Source organism: Eubalaena glacialis, chromosome 7, assembly GCF_028564815.1.
Source record: "Eubalaena glacialis isolate mEubGla1 chromosome 7, mEubGla1.1.hap2.+ XY, whole genome shotgun sequence".
NCBI classification, from domain to species: Eukaryota; Metazoa; Chordata; class Mammalia; order Artiodactyla; family Balaenidae; genus Eubalaena; species Eubalaena glacialis.
This window is the reverse complement of record NC_083722.1, coordinates 5,719,776-5,747,024: the sequence shown is the minus strand read 5'-3', so window position 1 is coordinate 5,747,024 and position 27,249 is coordinate 5,719,776. Positions and strand designations below refer to the sequence as shown.

Below are 27,249 nucleotides of genomic sequence, written 5' to 3'. Positions count from 1 at the left end.
CGGCGGCCGCGGCGAGAGCGCGCCCAGCGAGCCGTGATGTCTGCGCGCGCTGGAGACCTCCTCCCGCCGCGGCCCCGGGCCCTGGCGCCGGCCGCGCCTCTGCTGCTGCTGTTGCTGCTGCTGCTGGACGCCGGCGGCGGGCGCGGGGGCGCCTGGGCCCAGGAGCCGGGGGCGGCGGCGGACGGGCTCCCCGCGGCCGACGGCGGGGACGGGCAGGACCCGCACGCCAAGTACCTGTACACGGCCGACATGTTCACGCACGGCATCCACAGCGCCGCGCACTTCGTCATGTTCTTCGCGCCCTGGTAACTGGCCGCACCGCCCGCCTCGGGCTCCGCGGGCGCGGGTCGGGCCCGGGCCCCGCACTGTGCGCGCGGGGGGCGCGGGGCCGCGGCCTGGGGGCGCCCGGAGAGGGGCTGAGGGTCTTCCGGGCCGGGGGGCGGCACGCGCCGGGCGCTCGCGGCTGACGTGGCGCAAGGGCCGGGGTGGAGCAGGAGGGGGCGGTCCCCGAGGGCCGAGCCGGAAAAGGCCGCGGCTCCGGCTCCCGCGCCCCCTCCCCCGATCCCCGCACCGGGGGAGGGGAAGGGGTCGTCGCCCTTCGGGGCCGCTGGGAGCTCAGAACCCGTCCGTCCCCCGGCCCCAAACTTCTGCGCCGACCGGAGGCAGCGGCCTGCGGTGCGCCGGGACCCGGAGGCCACGTGCGGTCGCCCCGGCGACCAGGCGGCCGGTGTGCACGCTTGGACTTCGGAGGCGGTTCGCTCGCCGCACGGCAGACCTCCGGCCTGCGGGTTTAATTGAAACACAGGGACTCACAAGGCGTGATTTCCCACCCTGCGGGAAGGGGTGGCCCAGGCAGAAGAGGGTTCCTGCGCTCCCCCGGGGGGTGGAGAGCAGTGCGGGTTCTGGGGGCCCGTCCGCAGCCCCGGGGCGGTGGGGAGCTGTGCTCGCGGTGACGGGAGCCACTGGCCCCGGACCCAAGGCCGTCCTCTGGCACCTGCTCCTCTCTGCTCTCTTGGGGCCTGGTCGTCTGCAAAGTGTGAGGTGGGAAAAGTCACCACGTTGAGCAGACGGTCCCCTTCGCCGTGGTTCTCGGGGGGGGGGGGACTTTGGTGTGGCCTCGGTGCCAAACCCAGAGACACCTGCCCTGTGGGTTGTCCTGCAGAAAGCCTTCCCGTCATTCGCACGAGCACAGGGGCTGAGTGCCTTCCTCTTAGGGCGTAGATGCCCGCTGAAGGGGGTCCTCCGTGGGCGGAGCAGACAGCCAGTCTTCGGGCCCAAGGCCCTTTGCAGGCTTTACTGCAGAATTTGGCATTCTCCCCCAGAGCGGAGGAGGCTCCTTGAGATGTGGGAAGGGGATGCAGGAAAGAATAGGGAGAAGATGCCCAAGATAAACGGCCTGTTCAGAAAATGTGCTGGTGGAAGTTGGAGGAAACTTTTTCTCTTCCTCCCCATGTTCAGATGATGACTGTATTTCAGTTCATTTGGAGTTAAATCAGCACTTTTGGTCTGGGTCAGAGCTGTCCCATAGATACATTGTGTTTCCAGTTCCCAAGAACCAAGAGTTGAATTTTTAGAACTACCAGTGGTATAGAAAATACTTTGTAGTGTAAAATAATGGATATCGATAGTTACTTTGTGAAGGGTATTCTCAGAGTAGCTATTCCAATTAAATACACTACTTAAGTGAAGCCTATTTTTGTGGAATAAATCTGCCCATGGATTTTTTTCCTTATATTTTAAAGAAAAACTGATATGTAGACATCGTAGGTCCGTGCAGTGCCAGTGGAGTTTTAATTTTGGAGTCTCTGTAATACTCACCAGCTAGTCCTGGGCTGAGTGAGGGAGAGGACCGGGCACTTGGTATTAAGTACATTCCTTAAAGTAATGTAATGTTTCATTGTGTGTGGCTTATAGACTCTTAGGTGGATGCTCCCAGAAAAAGTAACTTTTAAAGTTTTTGTTTGCTTCTTAATAGTCTACTGTGAAATGTTTAAATAGAGATGTGTGGGTTTCTATGACAACATTTAAAAGTTAGACTTGAAGAGCAGATTGGAGCTCAGATGGAATACACTGTGGGCTGCCCCTCCTCTTCCCATTTCAGTTTCTGGAATGTTGGGAGCCCACGTGTGATTTGGGGGCAGGAGCTAATGAAAACATTGATCTGTGTGTATTTGCTCTAACCTGGGCAGAGGCAGGGTTGTCCTACTGCTGTAGATCTTGTGCCAGCATCAGGTCATAGCTTCTCTATGGCCAGTTTTCAGGTCACATTGAATCTGGTGACAGTGAGGTCAAGGTTGGAGCCGCCTCCTCGAAAGGACCAGGTGGCTTTGCTCTGTTACGTGACCACAAACTGCCTCTGAATGCAGCTGCTGGCTCAGAGGTTCGTGCTGTAGCCCCAGGGGTCCAAACCCAGAAGTGCCAACTGCACAGCACCCATGGATCCATCACTAAGAGATTGCCAAGCACTTAGTACGTGCCAGACACTGGGGATCCAGTTGTAGAAAGGATGATGCTTGTCTTCTTGTACCATGTATACTCTAGCAGGGGTTTTCCCTCACAATTGTCTTCCAGAAAAGAGGGATTCATATTGTATTTGAACCTCTTATAAAGCAGGATTCTCTTCTCTGGCCAAGAAAGTGCTTAGGGAAGACAGGTTAGCTTGAAGCAGAATTTTCCAGTGCTTTCTTTAGGTGCTTCCTGGTGAGGTCATCTGTCAGAAAAGAAAAGAGGCAAGGAGATTTAACACTGATTTTATTGAGAAACTATTTTGAGGATGAACTCAGTTATTAAGTGTTGGGTGTTCTTACCACACTTTAGAAAGCAATACAGCAAGTAGTTACATCGTAGACATCATGAATACATACTTACCAGGTGAATGGGGAAAAAACCCCCACATGCCATAATGTTTGTGTATAGTTAAATTCATACAATGAATATTATAAGTGTATGTTTGAGTATATCAAATTTAGAAGTTTGGGGTGGCCACAAACTTTTTTTATGCTTCTCACTGGAGAGAATGCAGAACTGATTTCATTTCGAGGCTGCCTTGCATTTGAAGAGACTCGGTTACATGGTAGAGGAGACCTGACCGTAAAGGAGCCATGGCGAGGGAAAGTGCTGAGCCACTGCCACAGAGGCGGAGCGAGGGAGCTCTCCAGAAGAGGGAGAAGAGAGTGGACACCACACAGCCTGGGAGTCAGGGCTGACTTCCTGGAGGAAGTGACACCCAAACTGAACAAATAGGAATGAGCCAGGTGGGTTTAGGGAGGAAGTGTCAGAGACAAGAGTGTGCTGATTCCTAGGGCCCGGCCAAGCTACGGCCCTTTCAGGAACCTGGAAACTCAGCAGCATGGCGCAGCGGTGGGCAGCAAGGGAAGGAGGGCAGTGTGCATAGAGGTCAGGTGGGAGGTCAGCAGGGGCCAGATCGAGGGGGATCGGGCACAGCGCCTAGCTAAGTTTTGATTTCACGCTGCGAACAATGCGGGGTCTCTCCGGAGGGTTTAAGCAGGGGAGCAAGGTTCTGCAGACACTGTGAGCTGTCCGGCTCCGTCTCCACTGCAGTGTGAAGAAGGGGTTGGATCAGAGAGCCCCGCTGCCCTAGGAAGTGGCTGAGGGGGCGGGTCAGGCACCCTCTGACCCCGGCGCTCAGCGTGCTTGTTACTGTCGCCTTGCTACAGGTGTGGACACTGCCAGCGGCTGCAGCCTACCTGGAACGACCTGGGAGACAAGTACAACAGCATGGAGGACGCCAAGGTGTACGTGGCCAAGGTCGACTGCACAGTCGACTCGGATGTGTGCTCCGCCCAGGGCGTGCGTGGGTACCCCACGTAAGTGACGGGCGCTCGCATCCTGTATCCGCCAGGTCTTCCTCGGCTTTTTGCCAGCCGCGTTCGGCCAAGGAAGTTCAAGTTAAACTTTTGGCACCTTCTTTGTAGTTCTGAGGAGTGAGGAGATGCCGACTTTAAGCAGGCATTCCCTGTTGTTAGGGAAAGGTTATATTTACACCGTGTGTGTATTAGGTGCCTTTTTTTACTTTGTTTGGGAGAAGCCTTTAATTACTCAGTTGAGTTTTCCTGTTTATAAAAGAACGTGTCTGCCAGACAAAAATGGCATCCTCCATGAGGTCCTGTCACATTTGACGTTCACATGTACGTTTACACGATGAGCACCGACTGTCATGAATTTTCGTCTGAATTTTTGGTCACTCTGTTAATTCTCAAGCCTCCTTTCTAGAGTTATTTCCCACGTGACTAGCACACAGGCTGTTTTTGTTGGAAGGAAAGTGCAGCCGTTCTGACAAGTGATACTTGCTACCTACTTCCTTGACAGTTAAAATAGTTTTTTGGTTTTAAGAACAGAAATTGAAACTGGCTTAATGAACAAAAGAGGGAGTTAATTTGAAGGCTGTGGGGGAAGCCTCTGAGACTCGGCTCCATGGGTTTGGAGGTCTGTTTTTCTGCCCTCCCACCCCTTAAGGTGACTTAACTCCCCGCTCTGCATCTCTCTGTTGCCATGGTGGACTTGGGCCCATCGCCGATTGGCCCAGCTTGAATGGAGTGTTCATTCCAGAAACCGTCTTTGTGACCCGAGAGGCAGGATCTTGTCGGAAGACGGCAGCCCCGTTCAGACTCAACATTTACTGGTGGAGTGAAGAGCGCTTCTCCAAGAAAGGGAAGATGCTGTTTCCAGAAGGATGGGGGCGGGGTTGGGCACTGCAGGTCCCAAAATATTTGTTCAGATTGACAAATGAAGTCAATCCTATGGGAAACCCGAGCTGATCTTCAAACTTGAGAGGCCGCATGGAAAATGGCAGGAGCTCTGGGCTGGAACCTGGATGCCACCGTTTGGACCCCAGCTCTACCGTCTACTTATCCTGCAGCTCTGGCCACGCACGTTCCTCAACCTCTGAGTCTGAAGTAGGATGCTGACACCCACACCCCCATAGCATTGTCGTGTGTAATAACGTGTGTGTAGATACCGATCTGAACATACCCAATAATGTTAAGGTTTCCTCTAACCTTTGGAGATTTGGCATTTCCGTAAAGGGCTCTGGAACTCTTGGTCTTTGGTGACTGCGTGCTAATGTGAGTGCAGTAACTCAAGTGTACATCAAATCAGAGCAATAGAGACAAAATTTCCTGCTGTATGTACCTACCTGTTGGCATCACTGTCCTATGCCCCACTGCGTTGCCTTTAAAGTAAACTCTGCTTGTATGAAGAGCATCCCAAGGAAGCAGCCGGTGAGAAGTGGGACCAGTTACCTGTTGAGAGCCTGTTACTTTCAAGGCGCAGGAGCAACAGAGATGGATGGCCATGGTGTCCACTCTTAAACAGCCGGCTGTGTGTGGCCCTGTGGCTCTGTGCACCGTAAACCACGCCATAGGGAAGGTGAAACAGGACCCGTCATAGGGCTGAGAGGACAAGTGTCAGGGAGAGAGTAGAGGGTCCCACCTGCACCCAGTCACACGAGCTCCCTGGCTGCAACATGAGTTACTCCACAGATGCTGTTCACAGATGCTGAAAGATCCATGTTGGATCAGGTGTCCTGATTTGTGTTTTAGAAGATATGGTCTCCCCAAGAAAACCATGCACTGGTTTTGTGTTGTTAGAAAGAACTGTACAATACAATGAGCTCCCACTACATGGTTCGGGAAGGAACCTCGTGACCGTCACAGCCCGAGAACAGATTTTTTTTCACAGAGTGCAGGAGGTAGGGGCATGCTGCATAAAATGTAGTGGCCTTAGGGCATTCATAGATGTACCTGTGTGAGCTTTTACTTCTAGGGATGTTTCGAGGCCTGAATCAGAGGGTGATGTAAATGCTGAGGCAGGTTGCGGGGCGGGGTGTCAGCACATTAGGTTTTATGTCATCCCTCCCCTGTCACCTTTAACTGGAGTAAAGGATTGGAGAGGGAGGGAGTTTGGGTTCCCAGGTCCCTGGAGAAGGCTGCCTGTGCTCGGGAAGATGTTTTGAGGTCTTCCTGTTGAGCCAGTAAAGAATCTTTATCATCTGGGAAAATGCTGGCAGGGGCAGGGCTGAAGGAGGTTCCCTAGGGCTGCCATGCAGAGTGCCACTGAAAAGAATAGAAACGTATTCTCTCACAGTTCCGGAGGCCAGAAGCCCGAAATCAAGGCATCAGCAGTGCCGTGCTGCCTCTGAAACCTGTCAGGGGTCCTTCCTTGCCTCTTGCTGGCTCCTGGTGGTTGGAGGGCAGTCTTTGGTGTCCCTTGAGTTGTAGAAACATCACCCCAGTCCTTCTTCTTAACTTGGCCTTCTGCCGTTTGCATGTCTCTCTCTGTGTCTGGATTTCCCCTTTCTATACCTACTGGATTAGGGCCCACCTTCATGACCGCATTTTAACTTGATTGCCTCCGTGCAAATCCTATTTCTAAATAAGGTCACATTCCATGGTAGCGTGGGTTAGGACTTCAGCAAATCTTTTTGGGGACACAATTCGACCCATAACACCATCTCATCTGTAGTAGCAGAACTTCCATCGTGCTGTTTTCCAGAGGGACCCAGCAATGTGGATCTTTTCCCCTGCAGCCTCCTTGACTGAGGAACGGATCACCAGGAAAACAAGTGCCTGTGTGGAGGTTTGGTAACAGCAGAAGAGTTTGGGGCTGTACTTGGGGCATGAACCCCATGGCCCGCTCTGCGTTGCTGCCTTCATCTCCATCTACAGTGAGAACGAAGTCAGATGCCCCGTAAGGGAAGCTGTGCCCTCCCTAGGCTCTATGAACTTAACCCGAATCTCAGACTTGAGCTGGTTAGAAAGATTTTTAATCCAACAACAGGAAGAGATTTTAAACATCAGTTTTGCTTCGCTCAGTGTACACCACATGAGGAAAAAGTCACAGATTAGGTTTTACTGCATTTTAACCTTAGCAAAGAAATGGAGGGATGGGTTCAACAACGCCTGGTCTGATTTCTGATTTTTTAAAAATTCTTATATAGTTTTATTGTTACAATTAATATTTAAGTCTTCAGATTTTCTTTCTTTTTTAACATCTTTGTTGGAGTATCATTGCTTTACAGTGGTGTGTTAGTTTCTGCTGTATAACAAAGTGAGTCAGCTATACATATACTTATATCCCCATATCTCCTCCCTCTTGCGTCTCCCTCCCACCCTCCCTATCCCACCCCTCTAGGTGGTCACAAAGCACCGAGCTGTTCTCCCTGTGCTATGCGGCTGCTTCCCACTAGCTATCTGTTTTACATTTGGTAGTGTATATATGTCCATGCCACTCTCTCACTTCGTCCCAGCTTACCCTGCCCCCTCCCCGTGTCCTCAAGTCCATTCTCTACGTCTGCGTCTTTATTCCTTTCTGATGTTTTGAGGATCCACTCGTTTCCATCCTGAAGCGCTTTGGTGGAGGGAGGCACTGGGGAGAGAGGGAGGGAGTGGAGAGGGACAGTAGCCGCCTCTAGTCCTTTGTGGGCACAGCTTACGTTTCCAGAGCATCTCAAGGTGGTGGATGCGGGTGTTCACAGTCTGAGAGCCTGCTTTGGAGTCGCTTGAAATGTTAAACATCGTGAAGGAAGGGACATACTGGCCAAATCGAGTTAGATTGTGTCTTTTTGTCATGGTTATATGAGTATAAGCTGCTAGGGAAGGGGACATATATTCTTCATTGGAGACACATTGGGTTGTCCCCTAGCCCGTCACAGGATCTGAGCTTCTGGGTGAGGCCAGTAAGCCCATTTTCACCTGAATGCCTTCTACAGCCAGTGTGTTGGTTTTCTTGTTTGGTGTGAAACTTCATGTTAAGACCTTTGTGGGACTAGCTAGCCAAACCCACAGTTTGATTTCTGCGTATCTTAACTTCTCGCACTCTGACACTGTGCATTGGGCATCTCCTAACAAAACCCGCATACGTGCCAGGAAGCGTTAGGGGTGTTTTAGATGAGTAGGCTCGCCCCTGAATGCTAGCCTGTGTGCGTTTCCTGTCAGTAGCCATATTTCCCCCTCCATCCTGCCACCTTCTATTAATTCTGTCAGTAGAAGAATTATTCCCGCCCCTCCCCCCATTTCTTGATGCCTTCTGTTAAGTTTTATCTAGAGCGTGTTGTCCCGTCACCAGTGGAGTGACGCAGGGTCTGGACGTGTTCATCTCGGCCTCTGGTGATGTCTTTGCTCCCCTCCAAAGGCAGAGCTCCTTGCTGTGTCTGCAGATACCTAGTATGTGTGGAAAATAGAAAAGATTCCTTCTCTGGGGGCAAGTGAATGGGCCGTATCAACCAATGTCAAGGTTGTCGTTATAGTTGGAAACTTGAACTCTCACAGTAGCTGGATATTCGTGCGTTGTAAGAGTTGAATAGCTGACAGTGTATCCTGGAAATACATTTACTGCAGAACAATGCTATTTCTACTATAGTTGTAAATTGTTTTTCAAAATGCAGAACATAAAAACTACTGAAGCCGAGGAAGGATAACAAATATGGGGCAGGGGAAAGCTAGAGAGTTCTGCACACCTGAACCCTCGTAGCTTGGGTTTAACTCATGGCCTGATGTGTTCACCCCGGTTTTGTTTTTCAAGAATAATATAAGAAACTTCTAAAAGTTCAGGATTAAGTGAATATGTTATCGCCTAGAACGTTTCTTTCTTTTCCAAGTAGTATTAGAGACGGGCAGGGGTGTGCTGGCTGCAGCCCGCCGACACCTCATTTTTATGATTGTTCCACTAACCGAGTTTGCTCTCTGCTCAGAGTGGTTTGAAGTGCTTTAAAATCGACTGCAACTAATCCTCTGTTACTCTTTCAGCTTGAAGTTTTTCAGGCCTGGCCAAGAAGCTGTGAAGTACCAGGGTCCCCGGGATCTTCAGGCCCTGGAAAACTGGATGCTGCAGACACTGAACGAGGAGCCCGCCGTGAGTGCGCACAAAGCCGCCCCCTCTTTCTTCCTACATTTTTGGGGTAGTCAAGAGGCCAGTTTAAGTACCATCTTAAAGCAACTTTTATCATAAGTAAAGATTCACTTTTTTTTTTCTTCTCAGTTTTTCTTTTTATCGTGATAAAATACACACACTATAAAACTTGCCCTGTTAACTGTTTTTCAGCGTACAATTCCGCGGTATAAATGCATTCACAACGTGCTGCCGGCGTCACCACCGTCCGTGCACAGGCATTTTCCGCCTTCCCGGAGGGCAACCCTGTCCCCGTTAAACACCAGCTCCCCCCCCCTCCCCCTCCGCAGTCCCTGGCGCCCAGCACTCTATTTTCTGCCTCTGTGAATTTGGCTCCTCCAAGTACCTTACGTAAGTGGGAAAAGATGAACTTTTAACAACTTTTTGTTACGGAAAAGTTCAAACAGGCACCAGAGTAGAAAGAAGAGTCTACTGGACGATGGGCAGGAGGGTAGGGAAGATGGCCCCGCGGGCCCGCCCGAGCCGCGACAGTGGTTCCCATTTTGTGGGCCTTATTTTGTCTCCCCTGCTTCCCCGCCCCGCGTTTGGCTGCACAGTCCGTGTCGTTTGTAAATATTTCAGGAGGCAGCCCACAGATGAGGGCTTACTACTTTTTAACATACCCTCTGTGCCCCCTTCACGTGTGATTCAGCGCACAGTAATTCCTCAGCACCCGAGATGGACTCGTGGCCACCCAGGGTCAGGGCCGGGCCCCCGCCCGAGCGTCCAGGCCGGGCCAGCCCCGCCCTTCCTCCCCCGGGACCTCGCTCCCGCTCCCGAGGGCGGTACCCACAGTGTGAATCTTCCCCTTTCTTCTCAACCCTCAGCCCCACGGCCCTAAGTGGCTTTGCTGATAACAGAATTCAATACCCTTCATACTCTCCGCGTCTTAATGGCCTCCCCCGCTCTAAGGATAATATCAGGAAATTGTGGAAACTGTATGATTTCTGAGATTTTTTTTTTTTAAATTGAAGTATAGTTGATTTACAATGTTGTGTTACTGAGATATTTTTTAAAGACATAGTTATATGTAGAGTGTTACAAAGAAAAACCTGTAATCCTCCGCCAGCTGATGTTAGGAGTCTTAATTTTGTTATAAATCACTACCATCGTGAGCCCTGCAGTAAGTGTCCCTTCGTGTGTGGTGCTTTTGGATGCATGCTGAGTGCTCAGGCCCACAGAGGCTGAGCTGTATTTTGACGGGGATAGAGAGATGGCCAGTGTTCCCATGCTGTACGTTTCTGATGAAATACTAAGAGCATCTGAAGTCTTTGAATGTAATTTCCAGTTCAACACTGGACTAGACTGGGGTATTGCATCAGGTAGGCGTTCCCCGACTTGAAGGTTGTCTGTGCTCCAGGGGTCTTTTGGGGGCCCTGATGCTGTCGGTGTCATCTTCCAGGGTGTGGTCCTTCAGCTGTCCCCCAGATTCTGTGTAGAGGTCACAGCTAATCAGAAACCCAGCTGCTTCCCAAGTGCTACTTTACCTCACATTTTTAAAAGTTTAGAACCACATGGAGAAGAATGTCGGCATACGGTATTGAATAAGTGTTGACCAGAGAGACGTGTCTAATTTTAGGGAACAGGGAAAACCACAAACCTCGCAGAGAGTAAATTTGCATCTCTGTCATGGCAAGAAAGCTGGAGGAGCAGGTGTAACTTTCACATAGATTTAAACTTCAAGTTGTTTTTTTTTTTTTGTGGCAATGTCCTCTGAGGGGAGGAAGCCAGTTTTAAAGGGGAGTTCATGGTCTCCAAAAACATTTAAAGTAAACTTTTCAGCAAAAAGCCAGTCTTCTATGATGACTTTATTCAAGAAACCATCCGCCAGTGTCAGGATGGCAGAAAGACTTCATCTCATGAGCCGAACGTCTTTCTGGGGAGCGGAGCCCAAAGCACGGGCTGGGGACGGGGCAGCCAGGCTGAGGCTCACATAGCCATCCTCAGGGGGGTACCCTGGGGGCGTGGCCACATGGAACCCACCCCTCCCCACCTGAGACCTCAGTTACCCACTGGCCATATCTTTGTGTCTCAGAGCAGTGGGGATCTCAGATAATTACTAGAAATGATGACAGGGTGCCTTATTATAGAAAAGTTCAAATATTCAGACTTCATATTGCAAACCGAAATTCTTTTCAACATGAATTTTGCCTTATAAGCAAAAACTTTTTAAAAACTTCTTCATCTGTATTTATATCTAAATAACTTAATATATACATTTTCATCTTTAAACAGGATAAATTTAGATTTTTCCTTCCTAGCATTATGGCAGTATTAAAGGAAGTCAAAGAAAAGAAAACCTGCCATTTCTTAAATTTTACCCCAATTTTTATATTTCCATGTTTCCTTCTGTATTTTTTCCTTAAACAGTCATAATCAAATAAACATGGTTCATTTCATTAATGATCTTTTTATATAGTTGAATCATCTTTTATCTCATGGATTTGCCGTAATTCAGCTCTTCTCTGTCCATGGATATTTAGGTTATGTATAATTTTTCTGTCATCAGAAATGCTATAAGAAACATTTTTATCTTTGTAAAGGACGTTTTTTTTTTCTACTTTGGAGTGACTTTTTAGAATATATTCCCAGACATAAAATTGCAAGGCAAAAAATAAAAAAGCAAGACCACTTTTATGGCTCCTGATGAATACTGCCGGATTGCTTTCTTGACTCTGTAAGCCCACATTGTCACCAGCCCGGGGAGAGGGGAGGGTGCGCATTCTGTGATACTCTGTGATGTTCCCAGAATGGCCATCCCTGCGTGCCACCGAGGGACATGCTCCTTCGGTGCCATAAATGGACATTTTACTACTGCAAGCCCTTTGAACATTTTATACAGGGTGACGTGTAGTCTTTTGTTTCACGTTATTGGAACTTAACTGACTGTTCACTTAGCCATCACTCTTGGGCATCCTTTTGTCTGGGTACTTAGCACTTTGAAAGTTTTGTCAAGCCAGCAGTGGAAAAGAAAACTTCATGGTGCTTTACTGCCCAGCTTTGAGCTGTCAGCACTTTGAAAGCTTTTAAAGACTTAACTTAGATATTCTTTTTAATAGAAATATGGACCGCTAGATAAAAACTGAGTAATACACACCCACGTGTCTATAGCACAGTGGGGGTTCAGCGGTCTTCTCTTCACCTCTGCTTGCAGGCCGTGGCTGTGTCGGCCTAAACAATTGAGACATTTCGAATGGTGTGGTAGAGTGGTTAGTAATTAGTTGTCACACTGGTGTCTGCCAGGTACTGGAGAAACGCCACCTCTTGTCCGTTCACTGTGTGTTTCTGTCCCAAACTTAGCCCCGTGAACTATATTTTTGCTTAAAAGTGCAGCCCATGTTTGCCCTGTGGTTTTCTCTTTGCTGCCTTCCATCCACCTGAATTTTCTTTCTCGTCACCTTTTCTCTTTTATCAGCCCTTCAGAGTTTTACCTTCCTTCACAGGTTTTCTTACGTTTGTGTAGATACAGGGTGGCCGGGCCCTCCTGTTCCTGGTGGTTTTCTGTTCCCTCCGTGTCTTTGGGGGCTGCTCGCTTCTGTATTCTACAAGACGTCTCAGGTCACGTTTCAAAGGACGGGACAGGGTGCTGGTTTGGGGTGGCCCATCCTTCAGTTTGTCTGCTCTGTTGGGTAGGGTTTGGGGACAGCAAAGGACAGGTTGGGGCAGGGAGGCCGTCACCCAGCTGCCTGGAGCATCGGTCCTCGAGCATTTGCCGAGGGTGACAAAGTCGCTTCTTTGCCCGGGGCGCCACCTCAACACAGCAGGGTCCCTCGAGGCCTCAGGGTGGCGGGGGAGGGAGGAGAGCATAGAAGGTTCCAGACAGAAGCCTCCATGGGCTCCACTGGGTCTTCACACACACACCCAGTGACTCTTGTTCCGTCTCTTCCCATCAGACGCCGGAGCCCGAGGTGGAGCCACCCCAAGCCCCCGAGCTCAAGCAGGGCCTGTACGAGCTCTCGGCCAGCAACTTTGAGGCGCACGTGGCACAAGGTAGGCGGGCGGGCGCGCCGGGTCTGCACCTCTGGGCACCCCTGCCCGGGCCGTCCTCCTGGGGGGCCTGGCTTTTCCTCTTGCCACTTCAGGGCTCGTGGGTGGCAGCATGGGTGGTGCTTGTCAAGAGCTTCTCTCCCCCAACCCCGATGACATCAGTGTTTAATGCTCTTCCTCTCGGAGATGATTTCTCCTTTTGTCTCTGTCCTTAGGGACAGGCCAGTTCTAATACTAAGCTAAAGCCTCAGGTGTGGAAAGCTCACTGATGGTGAGTGGGTGCACCTACTTGTGTACTGGCTGGACATTGCGTCCTTGGATAAGAATGTGTTTATGTTAATGTTAATCATATGCTTATTGACCTGAGGCAGAAACAAAGGTTTCTCTTACCTGTTTAAACCAGAATTTATTGGGACCATTATAACACACGAATCGAATCAGCGTAGGTGTTCTTTACACTTAAAATATTTTTCGATACCAAATCTCATTTTTTGAAAATAGTCTCCTAAATGTCAGAATGACCTGAGTACGATTTCTAATGTTAATAACGTATAAGGCCTTTCTTCACACGTTCGGAAGTGTTGGCTCAGCAGTGAAGGGCTTGAAAGTGAATTCAGCCTCCTTGCTGACCTCCCCTCTCAGACGCTGTCATGGAGAGAAATCCTCCTGGGAGACGGGGTTGGAAATGCTCTTAAAAGGGCATAAAATTGTGTCGGGCCCTGAAACTTCCTGCTTGCTGGGAGTTGAAATACGCTCCATTTAAGGTCTGACATCGCTTGTTGTGATGCTTTCAGCCGTTCTTAATTAAAGGTGGCTAGTTAATTGGTACAGATGCTCTGACAGGGCTTCTATCCTAAGGGGAGTCGCTTTAATTTGAGACGGGCTTGGGCTCCCTGCGGGATGCGCTCCCGGAGCCACCCCGTGACAGACCACCGTCCGAAGCCCAGCCCTGACCCTCCCTGAGCAGGTCGCCCACCGAGGGGCCGTGTGCCCACACGCCGCGGCCTCGTGCTGCTGGCATGAGGGTCTCTCCTCGGCGAGCAGTGCGGCCCCGCCCTGACTCAGCTCCTCTTGATGCTCCAGGAGGCCCTGGACCTCCTGTCTCCACCTCACAGCACAAAGTAGCGACACACCTGTCTGGAGACGTGGTTTCAGTCTTGCAGATCAGCTGCTCATGTATATTTAAAATGTTTTTATTTAAATTTCTTAATTGGAGTATAGTGGATTTACAGTATTGATTTTGAAGCAAGTTTTTCCCCATTTCCCTCGAACGCATCATTGCCGCGGTGACAAGATGCCGCCGTGAGCGTTGCCATGGCAGAGTCCGACTCTGAGCCTGAGTCACACGTCAGAGTCCGTTGGTTGGTTCTCTCCCTGGCCACAGCCTGATTTTGGTTTGGTCTCAGCCTGACACCGTTTTGGCCCTAGGCTGGTCAAGGTAGAAGAGCCTAGATAAAAGTTTTCAGTGCCTAAATCATGATGTTGTGAGGCTTGTTTTTTCCCTAGCCAAGGGATTGATATTCAGTCTTCTTAGATCTTCTATCTTACTGTGAAATAAAACCCAGATGCAGAAAACAGTGTAGGGTGTAGGGAATGGTCATAGAGCGGTCACCCAGCACAAGACAGAAAACTGCTCGCTTCCCGTGCCCCGTCCCAGCCCTCCCCCCGCCCCCCAAAAGGCACTGGCCTGACTGTAGGGAAACCGCCACTTGCTTCATGGTGTGGAGTACAGTCGCCCTGACCACGTCACCCTGATGTCTCTGTTCCCTGTGAGTTGGCCGTTGAATCTAGGGACTTTATCACTTTCTGTTTGATGTTTTGGGGGGTGTGAGCAAGACTGCATAGCTGGGAAGTCTCTCTGTGATGTCAGTGGCCTCGTCCGTCACCGCCTAGAGCCGTAACTCACGAGGGATGCAAAGCCTGCTGCTGTAATTCAAGCATCCCTTCTTCATTTTTACAGCAAGAGACACTTGCCCTCGTTTATCACTTGGTTATCCAGCGGTGCACTTCACGTGGGAAAGACAGGCTAAGTGCCTGATTCTTTCCCTTTATTGCCCGTTTTCCAAATAATGATTTGGGTCCGTATTGTCCTCCAAAGATGACAGATTAGTTTTTAAGGATCGTTACGAACTCATGGATAGAGACATATTTGATGGGGAGTCACTTTTTACCAGTTCAAGGGTTCATCCTGAACTGAGCTTTGCAGGAGGACAAAGGTGAGATGCTTCCATTCACGCTCTAGTTGGGTGGATGTAAATCACACTCCCTCTCCCCTTCCCCTGCCTTCCTCCCCCGCCCCCGAAGGAGACCACTTTATCAAGTTCTTCGCCCCGTGGTGCGGCCACTGCAAAGCTCTGGCTCCGACCTGGGAGCATCTGGCTCTGGGCCTTGAACATTCCGAAACTGTCAAGATTGGCAAGGTAAGTGAAAGCCCTTATTAAACCGGAAATAGACCGCCTTCGGCTGGATTAATTAGCTGAGTAGCCTATTATTCATTCTGTGCACAAAGTCGCAAACTTGATTTATTAATTCCATTTAGCGTGCCACTTGATAATTCATTTCACCTTCACAGATGGCAGCCTGGTTTCGAGCGTGCTGGCTTTTCCACAGTCTAGAGATAAATTATGGCTTTGGCTCCTTTGTTTATTTTGAAGCAATGGCCAATTCTGAATTGGCAGCCCCAGAGCCCTTTCTGCAAAGATATGGGGCAGAGCCTTAGAGAACGTTCACTGGACGTACTTGGAGACCATCCACATTCGAAATCACCCAAGAGCTCTTTCCTAAAAGGACCTTCGGCTCTGCGCTCACACCCTGTGTGCAGCCTGCGTGCAGAAGACCCGCCCGTGGGGAGCCCTGGCTTGCCCTGCTGCCTGGAATTCTTTCCCACTTCACGTAGGGAAGCCAGAAGTGATGCCTGACAACTGGGTTTTTGGGAAATATCTAGAGCAGCTTCCGGGCCTTCAAGCACTTTTAATCCGCCCATCCCCCAGCGCCTACCAGACACCCTGCCTGAATTGCTTTTATAAAAATCTCATTTTCTACTTTGCCGGGGGCTGATTTGTATACAGAAGTAATGCCGCGTGTTCAGGCACTGTAGTTAGTAAGATGATGTGCCCAGCACAGTGAGATGGCCAAAAGCATAAACGTGGGATTCGGACAGACCTGGCCGGCCACCCTCGAGCAGCTTCTCCACACCTCAGTCTCCCCCTTTGCAAAACCAAGACGAGCTCTAACTGGGGGGCGGTCGTGCGGGTGACGGTAAAATGCTGAGCATGACGCAGGGCACAGAGCAGATGCCTAGGAAATTGTAATGGTTGTTAAATGAATTTTTCACTGTTGTGTGTTAAACACTTAATTTGACATCTTTTCAGTTTTATCTTTATTATATTCCAAATACTCGTATTTAAAACTCCTGAACCTGAGAATACGTTTCTGAGCTAGCTTTGTGACTGGCGTGGGTCTCTGTCCACGACAGCTGGCCGTCCCCGTCTCCAGATGTCAGGCTAGGCTCCCTTTCTCCATCTGCTAACCTGCTCAGGGGAAACTACTGCTCCCCAAAAACTGGCATTTTTGAGTGAAAAGAAATCATGTCTCTAAAGTAAATCCCATCACTCTGCTCCCTAAGCTCAGGTGTATTTTGGGGTAAAGTCTCTCCAAAAGCTGCAACTTGCTGGCGGAGATGCTACAGATGGGGAGTTTTAGAAATTTTCTTTCTTTGAGAAAGTACTGAGTGTCCAAGAGCCCATTTACCAGGAAGGCTCACGGAGAAACTGACTGGGTGCGTGATCTGTATTTCTAGGTTGATTGCACACAGCACTATGAACTCTGTTCAGGAAACCAGGTCCGAGGTTATCCTGCTCTCCTCTGGTTCCGAGATGGCAAAAAGGTACGTCTTCAGGTCTTAGTGTTGAGACAAGATGTGTGTCTTAGCCACGGCTGGACGGTCGAGTGGTTTAACAGGGGTGGCGCGTTGCCAGCACAGATTGTTTGGGCACTGGTTTAAAGGAATACGCATCACGGAGCGAGAATGTCTTTCTCTTTGTTGGTAAGGCCTGGGTGGTTGAAAGAAACCATCAGGCGTCATGCACTCCCGAAGCATCTCAGCTGGCTCAGGTTAACTCTAGAATAAGCCGCATCGACGGTCCTAGGGTAACTGCTCTGATTACAGCCTTTGAGAGGGGTCAGCACTCGCTCTTGGTAAGGCTCTTACGCCGGCTTCGTCCCTGGCCGATGGGCAGCGCCCAGACTTTGGAAGCCCTTAGCTCTGCAGAAGGAAGGCTCTGTAAAGTTCTTTGCCCAGAGCCAGACTGCGGTTGATCACCTATGCTTTGCCTTCTCATTTGAGCAGCAGACACCCCAGAGCCGGGACACCCAGACAGAGACGTCCGATGGGGGCGGGTCGCGCGTGGGCAGGTGGAGGGTCGAGGATTCACAGCCCTGACGTGTCTCCTTGTGGCCCGTGTCCCGGACAGGTTGATCAGTACAAGGGGAAGCGGGATCTGGAGTCGCTGAGGGAGTACGTGGCATCGCAGCTGCAGGGCCCGGAGCGGGGTGCCCCGGAGCCCATCCAGCCCTCGGAGGCCCCCGCGCTGGCCGCCGAGCCCGCGGCCGACCAGGTGGGTGCACGGTCAGCCCCCGCCTCCCAGCGACGGCGCGGGCACGGCACGCGGTCACTCACAGGGGGGGCTGGGGTCCACTTGCCAACACGGCGTTTCCTTGAACTCCTTTTACATGCTTGTTAGGGGGTCAGCGTAGACAGAGCTTCCCTTTAAAGAACCTGGAGTGGGTGTGAGACAAAGGATCCTGCGAGCATTTGGTGTCAACATTTCTGGACAGTTCTTCCCTTTGATTCAGCACTCACTAACTTGAAGGTATTTGCTGTGAAAGCTGGGCTGTTGCCTCTTGGGCCCGTTCTGTTCGTGTCCATAACTTGCTGCAGTCAAGGTGGTAAAGGCCCCTGAAAGAGCTGCGGCGGAAAGGCTCTGCGCGTTGGAATGTCAGAGGCAAATCACTGTAGGATATTTCATTTGTCCAGACGATCGCTGACTTATCGAGGTGTCCTCTTCATATATTCAGAGAGTGTAAGGTTCCACGTTCGTTGGTTCTGCGTTTATCAAGCCCTTGTCGCGTTCCAGCCACTGTCCTAGGCCGCCAGGACACAAAGCGAATAAGGTCGTTTTCTGCTTGTGAAGAGTGGGGGGTGGGAGGGGGAGACACGCGAAGATGTCGGCGCTGCGACGCAGGCGGGGGCGGGGAGGCAGGGAGCGCCACCAGCCGGGTGAGGGTGAGCCGGTGTCCGCCGGAGAGCCGTGGGGAAGGCCGCCTGCTGGCGGGAGTGAAGAGGGTGCGAGGAGGCCAAGGGCACCGTGCGGGACGCGGAGGGAGCCGGCAGCTGGCCTCCGGAGGGCCTTGTCCGCCAGCCGGGGATCTCAGGTCTGCAGGGAGCCAGTGGAGGGCTTGGAGCCGATGTGGACTTTAAGGAAGCCGGCTGGCCGCAGCCTGTGTGGACGAGACAGAAACCGCTGTATCTGGAGAGGAAGGAGGCGGGGACGGCGGGCAGGGGGGTCCAGCTCCCCCTGCGCAGTCGGGATCGGGGAGGGGAGGGAGAGAGGGGCTGGAGGCGCCAGGCGGGGTTCCGGCGTGTCCCAGGCGTGAGATGAGGACCGGGTTGGGAGGGAGGGGGTGGGTCCATTTTCAAGGTGTTGGTTCCAGGGCTGTGGCGGTCTGCAGGTGGCGACAGGTAAGAGTCCGGAGCTGAAACCGGATGCCTGTCTAGACGGGGAGGTTCCCGCCTCCGCTCCTGTAGGTAGAAACCGATGCCGAAGCCGTGGGTGAAGATGAGATAATTCGGGGGAGTCAAAATAGCGTTTTCCCAGGAAGACAGTGCTCGGATTTCCTAGCTGAGAACCGTAAGGCCTGTTTGTCAATTTATTTCCAAAGCCGAATCCTTGTGTTGACGCTTCAGTTCACACAACTACACTCCACGGCACGTCAGGCTCTTACCCGGGACAGCGGGCAGGGCGGCCCTGGTCCTGGGGAGGACGCCTCCCTGGTGACTGTCCAGCCCCAGCCTTTACAGGAGCGATCGCGACTCGCTGGGGCCATCACGCCCAGGGCCCGGGGATCAGACTTGGAAAAACCAGCAGCCGCCTACCCCATCCTCCCAGGGTGGGGCTGTGATGGGCCTCCGCCCCCAGGCCCAGCCCCTAGTGGGACTCTTGTAGGTTGGGGACTGCGTGGGTGTTAGTTAAAAGTTGAAGTTTGGGTTTAAGAAGTAAACAAACGATTTCGTAGTTAAGGGACCACGTGTCAAGGGAGCGTGTGTCATGGTGGTTATAAAGGTCACCCCACATCGAGTATAATTATATACTGTGGATGTTTTTGTCAAACCCGGAAGGGTTTCTATTTATAATAAGGTTTTCCACCACTAAGTGGGTCTCTCAGTGAGTGTGGTGTCGTGTTTCTGGACATAAAGATGGCAGCGTCTGGATGGCCCCCTCAGCCCCCCTGCGTCCTGGTCATAGACACATGGTACTTGGTGCTGGACTCGAGTGGGGCAGCCCTGGTACACTTTGCCACGTGATACATCATCCATATTCTTTTTTTTTTTTTTTAATTATTTATTTATTTGGCTGCATCGGGTCTTCGTTGAGGCACGCAGGATCTTCCGTTACGGCGTGCGGGCTCGGTAGTTGTGTCGCGCGGGCTCTGGAGCGTGTGGCCTCAGTTGCCCCGCAGCGTGTGGGATCTTAGTTCCCCGCCCAGGGCTCGAACCCACGTTCCCCTGAATTGGAAGGCGGATTCTTAACCACTGGACCACCAGGAAAGTCCCCATCATCCATATTCTCACGAGAGGATCACAGATCCGTTTATGGAGAAACACATAGACATAAATCTGTGAAGAGCCTTCAAGATAGAATCGCTTTAGAGCAGACTGTCCTGTGGCACCTTTGCCCTGAATTCTCCAACCTGAGTTCAAATGAGCAGTTTTCACATTTACTTTGAATTTAAAAATGGAAAGCAGCCTGTTACCTGTAAAGCACATATTGCCTATGCTTGTGTAACTAAGGTCCTTCTGTCACATAGAGAAGATAATTGTGAATCTGTAGGATGAGAGCGATAGAGTTGATGGGGAAAGCAGTGTGTACAGACTTTAGGGAGGCCGGTCAGCTTGGACTTTGGTCAGTGTCTGAGGCTCCAAGCCCGGGAGGCGCACGCTTGGGCCCTGCCCACCCAGAGCCCTGGAGACAGTGGCTGCACCTGAACCTGCCTGGGCTGGCTGGGGGCAGAACGCTGGACGTGTCCTGTCCCCTCCACGCAGCGTCTCCTGGGCTCAGGACCGTGGGACCGGTGATGATGAGTCACTGCCCTTTTGTGGAGCTTGTGAAAAGTGCGTTGTGTAGGTATTTGTGTGTGGCCTCGGAGCACACATCACACAGCATTTTAAAAGATGACGGACTTGTATTTCTGCGATCCCAAAGCATGACCCCCGCTCTGCTCTATGTGGTGTATTTGAATTGTGGCTTTTCCCTCCCCCAAGGGCACTGTGTTGGCATTGACGGAAAAGAACTTCGATGATACCATCGCAGAAGGCATAACCTTCGTCAAGTTTTATGCCCCATGGTAAGTGGCTGTTGAGTTAGAAACTTTGTCCTCGTGCACTTGAGTCACATCCTATTTTTCAGCTCACAGGCCAACCCTCTGGACTCAGTGTTGGGCAAATACTACATTTACATGTAGTTATGCTATAGGGAAAAAGGAAATGTTATCGTTATATAAGTTAAAGTGTGGTGGTATTCATAAAGTTATAGAGAATGAGGTTAACTTAAAGTTCAGTCTGCTCTGGAGAAAACAAAAATGGAGACTTATTATCGTGGCCACGTAACACTGAAGTTTTGTGGTCTCTGGGCACTTTTCCAAATAGATGGCTTCTGGGGTTAAAAACACCGTGAACATCATGAGGTATTAATAGCTTTGCCCCTCAGTCTCTCTGGATGTTGTAGAGAAATCGAGTAGCGCTCAGCTTGCCGTCAGAGCCATGCCGTGTGTCAGTCACCCGACCTTCCTGGCCCGTGGCCCTCGGGGACCAGAGCAGAGATGGGCTGCTCGGAGCCCGAGACCACGGCAGCCGGGATCGGTGGGAAGACGATAGGTTCCAGGATGTGCCGTGAACCACTGCGGCTTTGGATGCCCTTTAAGTCCTTTGAACCCAGTTTCCTCAGCTGTAAAACGGGGAGAACGCTTTGTCTTGAAACAGCCCATTTGGAAAAATAGTGTTGAGGAGAGAGAGATCCTGTTTCTGAACACACACACACACACACACACACACACGTGCCATTTTCGCTCCTAACTTTGTTTCATTCTGCGTATTCATGAGATACAGTAACAGCAGAGATGAAAAGTTAACGAGTGACCTGTATGACTTGCGCAGGTTTTATTCTTAAAGAGTAGCATCACTAGTAAATAATGCCTTTAAAACTATCATGTATTTTCTATTTTTTAAAAAAAACCTAAAGCTGTCTAGATCACGTACAAGGACAGAAGAGCCCCTTTCACTGAAGGGGAGCAGGTCATAGAGGGGAAGATGGTCAGGAAGGGGGTGTAGTAACAGGTGGAAGGAGAGTCTGAACAAAACTTAGTGGCCTCAGTGCTCACACCACATCCCGGAAGCTTCAGGGAAGCTTTGAAGTTCTTTTGAACATTTAAGACCATAAGAAATATAATCTGTTTTTGGCATTCAGGTGATTTTTAAAAAAGTGTTTGGCGTCTTCTGTTTTGTTTCCTGCTCGTCTCCTCCTGCTCACGGTGCATTCATAAACCAGGGAGCCCCCAGTTTACCATCTCGTAGAGATGGTTTCAAAGCTGAAGCTGTTTTCAGACCATCTTGTTGCTATCAGTCAGGTTATCCAAAAGTCTGCTCTGGCTGGGGTTTGAATTCCGTGTTTGGGATGGGAGAGGAGGTGCAGGTGCAGGAGGGGGGAATATCAGCGCACCCCGCGGGAGAACCTGCCGGTTTATAAACTTCTAGGCAGCTGTCGGCTGCTTCCTACAGAAGAAACAGGCTGGGCAGTGAAATGCAGGCGGGTGAGCTTGACGGGACCTCAACAAAGCTGTCGCCCTTCTGTCCCCAGGTGCGGGCATTGTAAGAACCTGGCTCCTACGTGGGAGGAACTCTCTAAAAAGGAATTCCCTGGCTTGGCGGAGGTCAAGATCGCCGAGTTGGACTGCACTGCAGAACGGAACATCTGCAGCAAGTACTCGGTGGGTCCACATGGATGGAAACTCATGGGGACAGAATTGGGGGCGGATCCCAAGTGGAGCTGTAATTTGGTATTGTGGACTCAACCAAGATAACTCATCCTCTCGACAAAGAGTTTTTTGTGTCCTTTGGGGATTTTTTTTTCCATTTGAGAAGCAAAAGAGCTGCTCTCTCAAAGGAAAGGCTGTCGTCTGTGTCTTCTGTGGTGCACACAGTTCAGAGGGGGTTTTCAGGCCTTGCCACCTGGGCGAAAGGCTGGCAGCACCTGAGACTCTGAGCTCGAGGGCAGGGCGCCACCTGCGCGGCCATTCTCCTTGGCTGAACACTCAGCTGGCTTGTAGCCTTCATCGCACACACAGACACAAGGCAGCGCTCAGTGCAGGAGGTATTTGATCCTACACTTCCCCGAGAGGGCCACACCAATGGGCCAGGCTTGGGGCTTGGGTTCTTTATGTAACTGTTGCCTTCTTTCCAAGCTATTAGCACCATCGAATAGCCTAGAAGATTTGCAATTTATATTTTTCCATTTGTGGTGTTTTTCTTAAAACATTTTTGAGGCCTCTGGAGTTTATTAGACTAGATGTATGTAGCACAGACGTCATCTAACTAGAAGATGCCAGTCATTTTTTTTACTTTTTTTTTTTTTTGGGTGCTTTAAAAATTTTCAAGGAGAAAAGAGGTGCGCTGCAGCTGACAAGCGTGTGTCCTTGAGGCTCTTGCTGCTACTCAGCACGGACCCCAGAGTGCCCTGGTGTCACCCCAGAGTGCCCTGGTGTCGCCGGGGAGCTTGTCGGAAATGCAGCCTCAGGCCCCCTCCGTCCACACCAGCTCCCCAGGCGACCGTATGCGCGTGAAAGGCCGAGACACCACTTTAGGGTGAAGTCACTCCTTGATGCTAATCTTGAAAGTAGGTTTGGGTTGGAAAATGAATAAAGAGCCCCAAGGCTCTGCTTTCTGAACTCTTAGGTACTTTACTTTTTTGATGGTCTGTACGTTCTGAAAATTTAACTATAGACTTCCCTGGACACAACTCTAGGATCTTTTCTGATTTTATTTAAGAAGCACTTTGGGCTGGTTTTCAAATTTTTGTTCTTTTTTGTTTTTTAAAGGTACGAGGTTATCCCACATTGCTGCTTTTCCGCGGAGGGAAAAAAGTCAGCGAGCACAGCGGGGGCCGAGACCTGGACTCCTTGCACCACTTTGTCCTGCGCCAGGCGAAGGATGAACTGTGAGCTCGGCTGGAAGCGTCTCCGGCCTGGCCCCGGGCGGGAGCTCAGTCCTGCGGCCGCTGCCTGGTCCCTTGCGGTGGTGACTCACAGACCCGAACGTACTAAACTTGTGCTAGCTTCTCCATGTGTGTGTTTTTTAAGCCAACACACTCCACAGATTCTTTCTTAAATTTCTCTAAGTAAATGTGTACCTCATGATCCCTTTGCAAACTAAATATTTTCAGTGGCAAGCTACCATCCATCCCCTTTAACCTTCTCTCGGTGAAATCTAAATGGTTTCCTTTGAGACTAAAATAGAGTCAAGGAAATTCCAATTGCCAGACTGTTTTTGGCTTTGCAGTGATTTTGGTGAAAGCATCATCCGATGCATAGTTTTCGAACCGTCCGCGCACCAGTTCTGGAAAGGTGGCCTTGCCTTGTGGCGGTATTGCTTTGCTCTGATCTGAAGGTCCCAGTTGACTTGTTAATAACGTGGTTGGTCCGTAGCTTGGAGCAGATTTAAAACACAAAACCCCGTCGCCTCTGGAAGAGCCACTTTCCCAGCCCCTCCTGGATCTTCTGTCTCTGTTGATACCTCTCTCACGGAGAGTGGTGAGCCATAATGAGAACAGTGGTACTCCCGACGCGTGCCTGGGTAAGATAATGCTGATGCCATAGTCTTGTGTGTGTGTTGATACTTGACCAATTGCTTATTACTGTTCAAGGGATACTTCTGTCCCTCCTGAGTGAGAGATTTCATTAGTTAACATGAAGCCAGAGTCCACGTGAACGTCTTTAAGAGTTGATGTCTCACGTGGAAAGTTCCACGAGGCTTGTCCCGCCTATTCTGTTAACTCCTAGGAAGGTTCCGGTTGGCTTGGCCACCTGGGGCAGGAGGACTAGATGAGCTTTCCCAGGTCTGGGTATCAGGGACTGAGGAAGCCCTGCAGCCCCACGATGGAGCCCTAACCAGAAGCAGCTTCAGACTCAGCGGTCCTTTTAGAGGCCGTGTCCTGTACTTACTTCGTCTGCCTTCGAGGCGGCCAATCTTCTACTGTACGAAGAGTGGGATTTAACTTGACTTCAAGGTCCAAGAAGGAGGGAGGCAGGGCCGAAGTAGGCCACATTACCGGCGTCCTCATAACTCACGCCGTCCTGGTTAATAAGAAGCATGTTTACCCCCCTCACCCTTGGAAAGCAGCAGCTGTAGGACTAGGCTCCCTTAAGGTATGTATGTACCTGGAGGTTCTTCGCCATCAATTGCTCCTTGAGATAACACTCTTCACCCCCACCGCCCATGCTCAGGAGATGTGGCCACTCGGCACAAAGTGCCTGGTGGTAAGGACCTTAGAAACCAGACCCCGTCCGCTGTCCACGGCAGACAACAACAGCAGGATCCCGGCCAGCCTCTGCCTTAAAGGAAATCTTTATTAATCATGTATGGTTCACAGATGTTCTTTAAAAAAAAAAAAACAAACCCCAACTTTCTAGAGAAGCACAGTCCTCACGAGTGGCTTCATCTTTGCATCATGAGTCTTGTTTTAAAAGAAAATCAAAGTGGTACAATTTGTTTACACTATGATACTTTCTAAATAAACTCTTTTTAAAAGAAAGAAGTCTGGTCTTTCCTTAAATGTTACAGCAAAACAGATATAAAATAGACAATAAATTATAGTTTATATTTACAAAAAAGCTGTAAGTGCAGTTATAGATCATAAATGTATTATTTAATCAGTTTAGTATGAAATTGGTTTCCTAGTACATGATCGTGAAAAAGACATTTAAAAAATATTCTCAGCTTTAATCTGAGTCTTACTTTCTACAGGAGAAAACCGTGATTTCGGTTCCTAAACCGCATACCCATCCTAATCTCTTCCTAAGGCTGGGTGCCCTTCCTCAGCTCACCGCCCTTTGCTGGTCTAACCCCGAGATGCGGGACGCTGTCCAGTAAGAGGCAAGGAACCGTTTTACCGACACAGATGAGGGCTGACGTTCCTGACGTAAACGTGCTTTTTCAAAGAGCCGTCCCTCAAGGGAAGAGGTGCGGGCGTGTAGCTCGGTTAAAATGATGGCTTTAAAAAGACTTCTCAGCCCCGGAGCCTCGCCTCAAAGTGGGATCACTCTAGTCTCTGTTTTTGGTCCTAGCAAAGAAAACAGCAAATGCTGGTGGTGGTGGTGGGGCGGGGTGGGGGGGGGGGCGGTGGAAATGATGTGGTTGAACTGAAATAAGGATATTTTCACACGGACAACACGCCCACACAAACATGTAACAGCACGACTGAGACAAAAGGCACTTGCGGGCCGCCCGGCTCCCTCCCGGGCTGTTGATCCCACGTGAGAAACCGACCTCCCTGGGAGGAGAGCTGAACAGAGACGTTCTTCCCCCATTCCCATTATCTGCAAAATCTACCTGTGAGCAACTACTGAGCCCGCTGATATCTGAGCCAAGAAGAATTTTACTTTAAGATTATCTTCCCTATTTACTTAATAAAACCACAAAGAGCTTGATCTAAAGCAAAATAATTTGGGTGGGTTTGGGGGGCAGAGGGGAACGTTCAAAGTTAGGTTTCTTCGGTCACCAGACTTCATACTACAGACACTCAAACTCAGCTTCCTAGAGACCGACAACTAACGACATTTACTACGTGAGCAGGTTATGGACGAGCGAGGTCCTTTAAGATGTCTGTTAGGGCGGAAAGGCAGCAGCCAGCACGAGATGGTGTCGGCGTCTTATCCCGCTTTCTCGGTGCTTCCGGGTGCCTTTTAAGGCAGATGTGATGCAGGAGTCCAAGGCAGTGCATGTGTCCCCAGCAGCTCGTCCTGAGTCAGTGGCACCCACAAGCTCTGACGACCATGTTCCTGTATTTTTTCAGGATGACGTTGGAGTTGTCATCAAAGTAAAGCACTGAGATGGCATTCAGTTTCGTTGGCGCACAGCACGGTTTGGGGACGTACTCGGGATTCATAAGGTGAACCTGTTCCAAACACAGAAGGAGGGGAGGCGTCGTTAGGAACAATACCTGGCCCGGGCCTACTCCCCAGTCGCGTGGCGATGCCGGCGCTCACCAGGGTCTGCACGATGGCATGGTTGGTGGCGTTCATGTGCGCGTTGAGAGGGAAGGAGCATTCTCCATCACAGTAGTTGGCAGCGTAACCCTTGGGTGCAATGATCCAGTCCTTCATTCAAAGCAAAAGGAAGCAACAGAGAGAGTGAGGTACACACACGCCTCGTATCACCTGTGCCCTCAGGAACCCTGCGAGAAGCAATCACTCACATGGGGCAGCTAAGGAGACAGACACAGCAGGTCGAGGTCACACTCGAGGGGCAAAGCGAGGCTGTGAACCCGGTCAGTCCGACTCTGAAGCCCTCGCTCCTTCCACAGGCCCACAAGGCCCTGACCTGCTCCTGGCCCGCCCAGGCCTGGAGGCCTGCAGGTGGCTGGCTCCATGAACTTGGACCAAAGGAGCCTCTCCAGGAGCCCGGGTACTCCCAGTCACCGCAATGCCACCTGCACATGGGAACGATCTTCCATCACTGGACACCTAGAGTTTGCGTCTTCTCTTATTAACTAGCAGTGGCCCTCAGGAGGGAGGCAAAACATTGGTGCGCTTCTAGTCTGGGTGAGCCGGTATATGGCCCTTGCAGAAGTTAACTATTAGATGCTCTTCCAACTTTTTCTCAAAGCACAATGAACACTTGTTTAAATGCCCAAAGCAATATAGGCCCTGTGGACCCTGAGAGAATGAGAGAAGAGCACTGGGAAATGGGCTACTGATTTGGAGGGACAGGGAGCCTGGGCACCTGAAAAGGAGCCGGGGGGCTTCATGCACGGGTGGGCGGGCCTTTTGCCCCCCCACTCCACGACCCGGGCATCTGGGAGGGCTCCT

The 27,249-nt window shown here is 50.7% G+C and overlaps 2 protein-coding genes across 2 annotated transcripts in view; one reads left to right on the top strand and one right to left on the bottom strand.

The window, feature by feature from the left end:
- On the top strand, positions 1–24,949 carry TXNDC5 (thioredoxin domain containing 5). The gene is made up of 10 exons (XM_061195702.1): positions 1–305; positions 3,678–3,827; positions 8,766–8,871; positions 12,801–12,897; positions 15,199–15,314; positions 16,694–16,780; positions 17,367–17,510; positions 20,435–20,517; positions 22,026–22,155; positions 23,263–24,949. Exons 1-10 carry the CDS (start codon positions 37–39, stop codon positions 23,383–23,385), a joined length of 1,305 nt encoding a protein of 434 aa, XP_061051685.1. The 5' UTR covers positions 1–36; the 3' UTR covers positions 23,386–24,949.
- The window catches only part of BMP6 (bone morphogenetic protein 6), a 145,273-nt gene continuing 142,799 nt past the window's right edge, over positions 24,776–27,249 (bottom strand). The window contains exons 6-7 of the mRNA XM_061195699.1: positions 26,428–26,538; positions 24,776–26,336 (exon numbers count right to left, since the gene is read on the bottom strand). Of these exons, the coding sequence (XP_061051682.1) occupies positions 26,187–26,336; positions 26,428–26,538 (261 nt within the window). The 3' untranslated portion in view covers positions 24,776–26,186. The remainder of the gene's footprint in view (positions 26,337–26,427; positions 26,539–27,249) is intronic.